At 40.2% G+C, this 13020-nt stretch overlaps 1 protein-coding gene across 1 annotated transcript; it reads right to left on the reverse strand.

Moving 5' to 3' along the window:
- Window positions 1–2991: 2991 nt before the first annotated feature.
- On the reverse strand, window positions 2992–12807 carry rnf141 (ring finger protein 141). Its single transcript, XM_084016965.1, has 6 exons — window positions 12693–12807; window positions 9275–9478; window positions 8008–8116; window positions 6466–6647; window positions 5148–5255; window positions 2992–5044 (listed from the first exon to the last, which is right to left on the reverse strand). The coding sequence occupies exons 2-6, from the start codon at window positions 9409–9411 to the stop codon at window positions 4894–4896; spliced, it is 687 nt and encodes a 228-aa protein (XP_083873091.1). The 5' UTR covers window positions 9412–9478; window positions 12693–12807; the 3' UTR covers window positions 2992–4893.
- Between the last annotated feature and the right edge of the window lie 213 nt (window positions 12808–13020).

Genomic DNA, 13020 nt, shown 5'->3' on the forward strand with positions numbered 1-13020 from the left:
CTGTAGAAAATATATTTTACACGCTCGGCGGTTACAACCCAACAAGAGGAACTAGCTCTGTAAAGACAGCGATCCCGCCACGATGTCAACCAGGGACGATTCTAGGATCTGACCTTTGGGTGGGCTCAGCCCCCAGGAAGCAGCTGACATCTGCTCTTGACAAGGAATTAGGAGGCTGATTATGTGGAACAATGTTTTTATCCGTCTCAGGTCTTTACTAAGGCCGTATAGATGGTTACAGATATGTATATGTCGTACTTATTGATGAGTTATTCAGTGGAAAAGCACTCATACTTCAAAAACATATTTAAAAGAACTTCATCTTTAAAGAAGCACTAAATATAATGTACTTTCTTTTTATAGGTAATTAGTGAGGTGGTTAACAATAAATGCCCTTTTTTCACCTGCTTCCTCCAGGTCTTGCACCATCAGTCTTTCCCCTCTCTCTCTCTCCATCCTGCTCTTGCCCTCTCTCCATCCTCCTCTCTCCCTCTTTACATACAAACATTTTGTAAGGAAGTAGTTATAAACCTTTATAATTATACATAATACATAAAGCAAACAAGCCCAGTGGGCCACTTCCTGGGGTAAATTCAGCAAATGTAGGCCTTCATTATAACCTGTCAATGTGCAGTGGGACAGAGCAGTTTTAAAAGATTGAGTAAATAAATATGGGCAAATGCAATTACTGTGGCCAAAAAGATGCTTATTGTTATGTCCTTCTTGACTACCTGTTTATGTTCTTAGCTGTTTCATCTTGTTCCCTCTCCTTTTCTCTCTCTCTATCCTCATCTCCCCCTCTTTGTACTGTCCACCAAAAACAACAAATAAATAAATGCTAACTCATTAACATGTATTGTTGCTATACTACTCAATGGCATTACATTCTCTCACCTGCACCTGGCTGTTTAAAGAAATAACGTATGTCCATCGATGGAAAAGCAGGCATTTGTAAAGGGTTTAATGTTACAGGACGGCCAAGGTGGTCTTTTTGCAATGTGCAATAACTTTGTTGAATGCAATACTGCTGTTACATGACTTTTGCATAAAGTGTCTGTATTTTATATTTGTGTCTGAACACCACAGGATGGCGACTGTAACACACAAGCTGCACAAAGTACACTTCCCCTTTAAATTTACTGATACGCGAATAATCTCACATCCCGTTCGCTGTTCAACAGTAACGTTAGACACGGCCGCTCATTGTTCGTGAAAACCTTGCTATTGATTTGGGGACATGACTGGGTAGCTAGCTGGTCTTATTGTTAAACATACTGTCAAATTATATTTACTCTTTGTCAACCGTACGCAGTGTTATTGACTTTGATCTTGCTAGCATAGCGTTAGCTTTCTGGCTCATCGCTGAGTGGACTAGAATACCGGTATCTCCCGTTGCCAAGTCCGTCCTATTTACATTAACTCCTGATTATGGACACCTCGTCAGGCATTATCCCTTACTTAATAGACATCTGACAGATTATGTCAAGGTCCTAAAAAGAAGCATTACCTGGTGATTAGTGTTACAACACTGCTCGTATTATTCAGCTGCACTGCAGGTTATCTGCCCTCAGTGCCCTGCCTCTCGGAACCATCTATGGTCGGATCCGCGTCGTCTTGTGCTCCAGGGATCCCGCTGCATTTTTTGTTTTGTAAAACACGAGACCCCCACCCACCAATCAGAGACAAGAGATGTTGTGCTTGATTTTACTGGCCAAACAAAACAGGTTTGCGGGAAAAACGATTTGAGGAGTAAACGATAGGATGGGCTAAGGCAAATTTTGGGTGGGCTCAAGCTCAAGCCCCCTAATGAAGTTTTGAGGTTGCTTTCTAACTGGTTTTAAAATATACATTTTGAGTTTCATCATGGACATTCTGGATGCCGTCATTGGAGGATGGATATATTCTCAACATAAATCTATGTTGCACTGAATTGCCATTTCCTCCCAGTCCGTCCCCCCAATGACTCTGAGAATTAAAACTCTCATGTACCTTGCAAAGGCAGGTCCATGTGCAATGGATGAGGACAAAGAATATGATCCTGCAGATTTTTCACAATGTTTTTTTTTAATCTTCCCTTGTTTATCTCATGCCTTGTCAAGATGGACAGAACTTTGTTGAGCAGTTTACGGCATAGCAAACTTTTTTTCCCAAGATCCTTATAGACACCAGGGCTGCCATGATCTGCCCAGTGGGTTTTTTTCAATATGCTTGTTTTACTTCTCTTCTTCCTCCCACTTAAATCTTTCACAGTCTTCACCTTCCCTTTTTTTTCTCTAGCTGCCACATCTCACGGTGTCTATAAACATGCAGCCCTCCTCTCAGGACCAGCATCACGCCAAGCCCTCTACTGGCTGAGACAAACCCAAATCCTGAAAACACAATTCACTCCATATAATATAACAATATCATCATAAACTATGACAATAAACTGCAAACATTGTCAGCTGTGTTCCTACATGTCAATGTGTCACAGCTGATGGCTAACAGGGTTGACGGGTAACACTGTCACCACATGACAGGTGACCACCAAAACAAACACAGCTGACAGATTTAGAGGGCTTTTTTCAATGGGTAACACAGTTGACAGACATTTCTCAGACAGACACAAAGTGGACAATTGAATGTACATGAATGGGCCGAATCGTTTTGAAATCCTGTCTCATATTTTGACGATTATTTGAACTAATAACTCTGAAAATGATATATTTTTGTGTTAATCTGAAAGTCACAACTGGGTATTTAGCAAATCGGACAGCACAAAGCACCCCGATATAAAAGTGATTATTGCTTGAATATCTAGTAAAATTGCTAAATACAGCTCATGGACATGTTACCTGTTTAGACTGACTCATCCATGGATACAGCAGGAGAACGTTAGCTTGCTCACCTCGTCATAACCTTCTCGATTAGGTTGAGATGATGGATATATGAGTTTTAATCAGAAATACAATTTGCTTGTGACCAAATTCAAGAGATAAAGTACATCAGTCATAAAGTGCAAAACGTGAGTATCTTTATTAAGGATAGTACAATACAGTATGAATCAATTCAATTTACATCTCTTTCCATTCAGCAAATTCACATACAATAGATGCATGTAGATAATTTTTTTTATAGAAATCTATTATTACATTTGAACATTTTCTTATTCTTACAACTTTGTTTTCAACATTTTGAAGGAACCACACAGTAACATAGAAAGTCTCCCACTGCTGTAAAAGGATTATTACAGTGTCAGATCATATATTTCACCGCAGAGATGGAGATAAAAGTCACCTGTTGCCGTGGTGACAAACAGAGAAAGCTACAGTGAGGTTTCAAAAATAACATATTTCAGCATCAACAACCAAACATTACTTTTGGTCAAAGTAAAAACAAAAAAAGTATAATATATTATTATATTAACACAAATCAAATATAATTTCGGGAAATAGAAAGAAAAATCATATTAGTCTTGAATAATTGAGTTATTGAGTTATATTTGTAAAAAATCTGCTAAATGATCTAAATGATCAAATGTGATTAAGTTTTGTTGTTGTCACGCAACAAAATGTTAAATTCCATAACTTTGCAACTTTTAATAATGCATTAGATTTCAGTAAAATAAAAAATGACCACAAATGAACATTGAGGTTAATACATTTTCACATTTTCTGAAAAACGTCAGCATGAATCAGTTCTTATGAATCACAACCATCGTCCTCTTAAACTACAAGTGCTGACTGTGATTTATGTGACCTGGAGACCAGGTCAGAACTACTTACTTCAAAATAAAACTATTTTGGATTTTAAATTCAACATAAATTTAATTATACAAGAGTTAAATTGTAACTGACAAGCCACCCGTCAGTTGTCTTTAATAATGAGCATAAGAGCAAAGCAAAGACACGTTGGAGTGTAAACTATAGTACTTCTACAGCAATTGGATTAATATAATCTTAATCAATTATGGTAAATTAAAATATATATTTACATACATAGACACAAAGTAAAAAGATGAGAATAGGATGGATAATAAATAGTGGTTATTTCCAACAGTGAAGAAGTCACCACAGCAAGCAAAGCCGTTTAAAATCATATAAAACTATTTAGTTCTGTACATCCAAAAGGCTATAATCAGTTCCTACGTCAGGTTTGGACTGTTTGTAACGGGTTCACATAACAAAGCTTGTGTCATGTGGGATATAAACATGCAGGGTTACATTGCACAGACAACAGGACAGCTTTATCGGTGAAAAATAAACGTGGTTTTACAGTTCTGACCAGAAACTTGACATTCTGGTAAAAATGCTTGTTCACCTCCTGGAGGAGAGCTAGAAGAGGATATTGATGCCACTCTGGTATCAATCTGATCCAACTCTCTCTGAGAAAGTTCACAAGCACATTTTACCCAAATGTCAAGCATTCATTTAAATTTCCCAACAAATATTTGAGTCACCCTCCTTTGAATAGGAGGGCTAAACTTCGTCCGCCTCCTTTGTCACAGCTTTGTCCCATTCACATTAACATGAAAGGATTCCTGTCATAAAGTGCCTGGTTAATCCCAACATAGGTCGTCCTCTCCCATGTTGATTCAATTGAGCTCGGAAATTACTGTAAAACCTTTAACTTTGGTTATTCTGTGTGTTAAACAAATAGATTATAATTTATTATAACATAGGACAAATACAGAATTTCACTTCAGACGATGTTTGACCACACACAGTTCCCATTAAGCTGCACATCTACAATACTAGGCTTACAAAGAGCATCGTGGGATGTTTTTTGTTTTTTTGAAGGAGACATGGAGTCATTTTCGGGGGCTTGGTGAAAGTGACACTTTGTGGTGCAACAAGTCTCGTCTGCGTGCGGGTCGATTTCTCTTGTCATCTAATTGGCTCAACGTGCTCTGCGTTAAGGCCTGTGTGGGTGGCCGGCCTCATCGGCCAAGTTTAGGATGTAGCCGGCTATGTCGTCCTCCGTGGGGAAATCAGACATTACCCACGAGTCGTTGGCAGCAGTCACCTGCAGGCGACATATGGGACAGTTTCGGCTCTGCCCGCTCCTGCAGAAACAGAAGTGTGTAATCATCACTCTCAGTTTTTGTTTGTCATATCATGGGTGACTAAAACAGTGACAACATTACACATTTAAATCTGCCATTTTACCATTTATCAATGCACTTCTGGCAGAAGCTGTGTGCACAGGGCAGAATGAGGTCAGCCTTTCCATCCATGCAGATGCAGCACTCCTCCTCATCAGTCAGCTGCTTCACTCTGCATGGGCACACAAGCAGAACATACATCTTATTTGGGGATTAAATGTTGGATGCATTTTGATGGATTCATTTCAAAGGATTTGTCTGACAAAAACATATTTCAGTATTTCAGTAAAAATGCATGAAAATGTAAGCCTATGGATGGGAATTCATCCAGGGGGATAAACAGTCAGTCTGCTGCAAAATAAGTTCTTAAATCCATCATTTTATGTCGTTGGCCACTTAGGCTATGAATATGTTATGGCAGATGTGTCCAGCAGACATGGAGCTAAATTAGCATTCATTTGGAGTTCTGTTTCTGGCCACCTGATGAATGACAGCTCTGTATTTATTTATTTATCTATTTATTTGTTTGTTTCGGGCATGTACGTTAAGTCATCATCGCACATCTTGCTCACACAGTAAACATGAATACACATGGCCGAAAGTGAAAGCGGGAGAAGCCGAGGCTTATCTAGTCCCGCCCCCATTACCCACAGGAGTTGGTCTCCACCAACTCCTGACGGAAATGTGGGGCCATTACTCAAAGGTTCGGTTCGTTTGTCCTATTTTTGTAGCATTTTTTGGATGGTTCTGACTGTCGGATCAATTACTGGAAGTACTGTCTGGCTTTGGTGAGCAGGTGTGTGGTAGAGAGAGGGGGGTAGAGAGAGAGAGAGAGAGAGACAGACAGACAGCTGTTGGCAGATGGCAGCACAGTATAAATCAACTGTTGTCGTTGGGTAATAAATAAATAAATATAACACTGTAGGTTTCAGTTTGTCGCTCGCATAATAACTATGTGAAACAAAAACTAACCAGATCAAATCAAATCAGAAAAACACAAACTTTGGTTCGGACTTCAGCAAGAAACATTCTTATCAATAAAAATACTGATTAGTGCAGCTCTTTTTGGAATCACAATGTCATGGTTGAAGAAACTGGTCCTACTAAGACAGGAGTAGTGTGAACCTCAACGCCAGGAGACTGGAAAATGTAATGTATAATCAAATACAATAATACAAAAGGCAATAAAGGTATTGTAAAAAGTGATTTTTATGTATTTTTTTATTCTAAAGCAGATCCAAGTGTTGTAGTACTGCAAACATTTTCAGAAACCGTGCCCTGAAACGAGCCATCAGAGTTAAATATACACCTGTATATCATTTATAACACCATTTCACAACTTTAAAAGTAAGCATTTGAGGGACCACTTTGTGTGCACCCACCTGCCCATCCACATGCTGGCCTGGCAGGAGTCTGTGGAGGGCAGCTGGGCAGACGGGCCCTCGGTGGCGCCCTCTGCAGTCAGCACCTCAGCAGCCTGGCTGGTGATGTCACGGTACAGCTGGATGAACTGGTACAGGTTCATGATGCGCGACGCTTCCATCGTACCGACCTCCTTGTTGATCTGGGCGGGAGGCAAAGTCAGTCACATGACGCACACAATGCACTGGTAGTGTATACTGTATGTTCACTGCCTGGCCAAAAAAACACACTAATATTTGTTTGCACTGCCGTTAGCTTTGAACAGGGACAATCTGGGCTCATCATCAACATGCAGTCACCAACACACACTGTTTTGAAGTAGTTGTGTTTAAAAAAATCATAGCTCAGTTTCTGGTTCTGTTGAGTACAGTTTGGTTTAGTTATAGCTGCCATACAAGTTATTACTCAAGTGCTCCACAACTCACTAGTGTGTTCTCATTAACATTAAATAGAAAAATGACTCAGCCACAATGAGAGAAATATGATTTTAACTTCAAACCCCCTTGTGCTCCAAGAGGAGAAATACTACATCCTGAAAGTATTAGATAGGGCTGCTCATCTTTTATTACCCCAAAGACTTATATACTTTAGAATCCATACGCGTTCACACTTTAACAGGCAAAAAAAAATCCTACTGGATAGGTTTATTGCTGCATTTCCCTGTACACACTTTTATACTGTATATGCCTTGTTTATAACAAGTTTTGAGAATGAGGTACAACAAAAAATAAACAACGGCAAACAAAAAAGGTCATAATACAAGTTCAAAACAAACAAAATAATGTATTTAAAATACATAATGCTTCTGATAATGACTCTAAAGGCCCTGACACACCAATTGGACGGCCGATCGTCGTCAGAAGAGGCAGGCGGGCAGTGTCTCCCTGACATGGTCAAAAAGCGTCTCGCACACACCTGAACGACTACCGACGTGAGCGTACGTTCTGCACTTGTGTGAGACATAATGTCTCCAGCAGGCGGCGTTAATCTGAATTGTCGCCCAAAAAAACCCCTGGAAATGACGGAACATCTCGAGACCAAAACACAGAGCATGCATGCACATGTGTCGCCATCGTCTACGCTTTATCTGGTTTGTTTGCCATCGTCACATCCGGTCTTCTCGTTCACTGATTGGCTAGTCAAGTACTCCACCAATCAGATCGGTCAGACTGAACGACTTGCTCGTGGCTGATTGGACATGTGGAATCGGGTGAAAAGAATGCCGACAGCTTTGATGACGACACAGAAGACACCGAACAGACTTGTGTTACCGACGTCGGCAGACTGTTCGACGGCCGATAATCGTCTTAGAGTGTCGGGGCCTTCAAGAGCAAATAGCTGCATGGTACAGGTCCATCTCCACACTGATAAACTGGTGTAACCATAATAAATAGACACACATAAACATCTCCCACACTTGTCTTTCTCTTACACATCATCCCAGGTGTGGGTAGATGCTCTAGTTGGCGTGTGATGCGTCTGAAAAGCTTCTTTGGTCTCACCTTGGTACAGAGGACCCTGACAGCTACCTTCCACAAGGCCGTGGCATCAGATCCTGGCTGCACCTCAAACAGCAGGTGCTTCTGCTGTCCAGAAGCTAGCCGGGCCGTACTGATGGAGATCCAGCAGGGGGAGAGGGAGGGAGAGAATGTCAAACTCAATAAACCGTTATGCAACATTTGTCCTGCTGTTTGCTACGAACACAGCTACACATTCAAACCCACACAAAGTAATGCCAAATTATTTAAACATTGCTGTGTTTAGCTGGGTGTTTTACCTAAATTTAAATAGTGTTTCTGTCTTTCTTTTTTATGGGGCACTCCTCAGTTTAGGTGCCGTTTGCTGTGAACTGGGCTTTCTGGAGTCAGTACACATTCCTCAAAATTACAGTTACAGTCTCTGAGAGTTAGTGAGCTCAAATGAAACTGGCAGAACCTGGGCCTAGTCTGAGGGGAATAAGATACTCGATGGTAGACTAGTACTGAGACTAGACAGGGTTTAGTTCCAGGTATTGAGATGAAGTCGACATTCCTCAGTTGTTTGTTTCAACAATTTGACTTTCAACTGTCCGTTAACAACATTAAAGCAACTGGGAAACCGCTTTATGTTCGCACAATTGAACATCTATTAATCCTGTTTATTCTTAATCAATCAAGGAGCATCTCAAAGATCCGGTCTTTTCTCTCTCATCCATGCTTTACCGCTACTCATTTACATTTTTGTAACTCACTTCACTATGTAGCTATCTGAGCCTCCAGCTGGTAACTGCAGCTGCTCAGCTTTTAATGAACACTTGAAGACGAGATCCCATCAGCCTTGTGTTCGTCACACTTCACTGGTTACTCGGTACATTTGACAATTGGATTTAAGATTTTACTGATCACTATTAAAGCACTTCAGGGCGACATTGCTGAATTGCCGGTCCTCTATGAGCCGCCACACAGCCTGGGATACTCAGACCAGGACTCTTCTTGTGCTCCTGAGTCCCAGCTCAAGACCAAAGATGACCGGGCTTTTCAGTCAATGCCCCTCAGCTCTAGAATTCACTGCCTGAGGGTCTGAGGCTTGTTAAAACGGTGACAGCTTTTAAATCGCTTCTAAAAACATATCTTTTCAAAAAGGCCGTTTGATCATTTTAGTAGTTAATTATTTTTTTATTTGCCAGCTTTAATTTGTAATGTTTATTTTTGGTTCAACCATGTGAAGCACTTTGTGACTTTGTTTTGAATAATTCAAATTATTATTTGTCCGGAACAGATTGTAACTTACACATCGTTAAGTTCTGCCACCCTTGCCAGAAACTCCTCGTAGGTTAGGTAGCCACTGTCACGCACCAGTGCCGCGTGTTTCACCAGCTTCTCAGGCAGATGGGTCATCACCGCCTGACCTGAGAGCTGCTGGCCCATCCTGGCAGCAGCTGCACTTACAAAACTGCACCGGCAGAAGGCTGCACCTCATTCAGTTCTGCAGAGCCTGGTGGGAATTAAACAGTTAAATGTTTGTTTTCTGCTTATATGCGACAGTCTATATCATGACAATTTAGCCTTTACTCGTTCATCATTTTATTCGGATCACTGAAAACATCTGAGATGTGATCGAAAGGTCCGAAACCAGGCTAGGAACGATATACATTTCAACAAAGTATCTTGAATCTGACTGCTCTCTCATCAGAAGCTGTGTCTAGCTAGTCTAAACACTGTTGCTGCCTTGACAGAGGTTTATTCAAAATCAGGCTAGAGTTTGTTATTGAACAGCAAGTATGAAGTGTCATCCTGATATTAACAGTTGTGAGTTTCTTACTAAATTAGGATGGTAAACTGGAAAACAAATTTGCTAAACCAAAACCGATTTTTTATCTCACCATTTTCTGATGTAGGTGAGGTTCGGTTATAGCTGTGATGTAACAGATTAAAAAAAACATTGTAGACAATAAAGCAGCAACAGTAGCACAAAGGAGCAAAACAGTGTAGATGTATTACATACTGTTAATTTACATAAAGAATGAAGTGTTCAAAACAGAGCCAGGACATTGAATATGACACATCAGAGACCTGAGTTGGCCCTTATGGAGATTTAACAGTGTGTTCGCATTCAAATTAAACTGCAGAATGACTCAACTACAATGAGTCCAGGTGGAATATTGAGGGGAATATGTCATATTTCTGCCTGAAATAACTTCACACTGCCCTCGTCTTTCATGAAGAAAATACTGACTCAACGGGCCCATGTACTAAGAGAAAGTATTAGATTGTTTGGTACATTGTACGCTCAAGGCTTTAGTTATATTATTTAGCAGATACATACACGCATTTAACAGTCAAAACCCTTCTATGTGTATTGATGTAGTTCCCTGTGTACACAATTTCTTTTAGACTCCTTGTTTACAAGGGTACAGTGTGTAGAGTTTAGGTAAATTTTGGAAGAAACCAAATATAATGTTAATCAGTAGGTTTTTTTGTGTGTATAATCACTTGAAAATAAGAACTCTTGCGTTTTCATTACTTCAGAATGAGCCGTTCATTTAAGGAGCAGGTCCTTTTCACAGAGCCTGCCGTCATGTTTCTACAGTAGCCCAGAACCGACAAAGCAAACACTGGCTCTAGAAAGGGGCCATTATGCGTTTTTGTATTGGCCACAGTAGTTTCTCCCACACGGGAGAAATTTCAGTTGGTTGCAATCTGCAAACTCACCACTAGATGCTGTCAGATCCTAAACACCTGACTGCTAAAATACGTTTTGAGAGCAAGCTACAAGCTACAGTCAGATAATAGATAAGAGATCGTCCATGCCAAATCAAAATGAAACTACAGGAAACAACAATGCTGTCACTGAAAGGGGATAAGATGATCAAAGTCAACAGAGTGCTGCAGAGAGAGTCCCACAAACCACAAAATAAGTATCCCTGCACTTCTGGTTCCCTCGTCTCATGGTAAACAGGTTTTTTGTTCAATGTCTAATGTTATTAAATACCCCTCTGATGAATTCTGAAGCTATCAGTTGTCTTTAAAAAACGCAGTTGCTAACAAGTGGCTGAATAATAAGTATTTTGTAGTCCTAAAAATGTCATCACACCAAACACGACCCCACCTTTCGCTTAGTGATGGTGAAGTTGAAGTCATACCACCGTGGTCCATAGTCCGTTGATAACAAAATGTCAAATTCAAAAATCCTATCAGTAGAGGTCATTTGTGAAGATGATCTTACTGATCAAAACGTGCGAGTAGAGACACGTGTTTGCCACATAGTTTATTTTCCAATAGAAATCTCATTGGCTGTTTGTAAAGGGAACCAATCTTACTTCTGGATTGGCCTGCAGCACTCCATGATGAAGCTCAAAACAAGCAAAACACTGTATTTACGAAACACATTTCATGGCTAGAGTCTGGAAACTGTAAAAGCACTGCATTTCAGATTACATAACACAAACTGATTATGTTGCTGAGTAAATTGATTAAACACTATGATGAGTTGTTGGAGGGGATGCAGGGATTTGCTCCCATTCATTTAAGTGTATATGAATGGTGATGAGACTTGGCTCAAAGTCTGCATTCCTGTTCATGCCATAGTTAATCCCAAAGTGCGGGCTAATAAAGTTCTTAAAACGTTAACTTACAATGTCTTCCTTTCGTTTTCCTTGTAGAATCAGAAATCTAAGGACAGAGGATGTCATGCTGTAAAGATTGTATACCTGACAGCTTTAAGATTTCTAATTGGAGCTAAGGGGTCCGGCCATACCCTTGGAAACCAGCCCCAGACCAAAAATCACACAGTGTGATTGTTGTCATAGCTCACAGTTTATGGCTAGAGCAAAGTATTTCCTGATCTAGTGGGTTCAGTTCATCTCAACCTGCTAGTTTCCACAGTACAATCACACTGAATTAAGCCAAGGCAACGGTTGCATTGAACCCGTGCTAAACTGAGTTAGGGCTATATTTCATTTTTAATTTGGTCTATAAAACGGCAACAAATAAAATAAAATTTCAATCACAACTTAAGAAAACCTGACGTCTTCAAAAGGTCCTATTTAGCTCGATCAAAAGCTAAATAGCCAAAATGGTTTCTTTATTTCTACTTGAAAATAAATAAATAATAATAATAATCGTATGTTTCTATGATTGACTAATCGTTTTATCTCTAAGCTAACGTTTGCTAGTCAGGTGCTAACTGATGTGAAAGAGCAACCGTGCTGGTTAGCTAACTGCCGTTAACTTGAACAAACGCATCATGTCACATCAGATAATTAGCAGCTAACTCACAGTTTACAACATCTCTGCTAATCTCCTAAACACGATTTAGGATTTAATCGTTAATGGAAACGCAGCTAAACAACCAAAATGCAGGACAAGATACTCGCAGGAGCTGCAGCCCAACTTAGCATTATGTATAAACGTCCAACTGAGCAGTAACTGTGAAGCTAATATTTTCACGTCACTGTGGTAAACAGTAGCATTACTTTAGTTTTTAAAACATATTAAACATACATAATTTGAGATACAATCCACCAACAAACCTCAATATTCAAACACCACTTGCTAATCTTGGCATCAGCAGTTTGCTAAAGAGGAACAGCGTCACTTTGCACATAAACAATAATTAAAATAAAAAAGACACTACAGAGGAGACATATAAATATACTTATATCAATGCCCTAACGTGTTATGGGTCGAAATAAGCCTGAGTTTCCTACCAATTACTCAACAACATCAGCGGCAGGAGGAGTTGGAGTCCAAAGTTCACTTTTCGCTGTTAGCATCAGTTCTTGTTGACACAACACGGGCGCCGTTTGATGACGTCACAGTAGTTCTTCTTCTTCAACGGCAGCTTGCCTCCTTGATGTTGCACTACTGCCATCTTTTGGAGGTAGCTGTCTCCTACAGTGTCCAGCATGTCAGAATGATCCTGTCCTCTCGTTGGGAAGCTGGTCTTACTCACAGAGGTGTGAATTCTCCATGTTAACCTGGTCACAATACATTCCCTAACACTTTCATCTGGTGACGCCACAGCCATAAATACTG

Source organism: Eutrigla gurnardus (assembly GCF_963514095.1).
Source record: "Eutrigla gurnardus genome assembly, chromosome: 9".
NCBI lineage: Eukaryota > Metazoa > Chordata > Actinopteri > Perciformes > Triglidae > Eutrigla > Eutrigla gurnardus.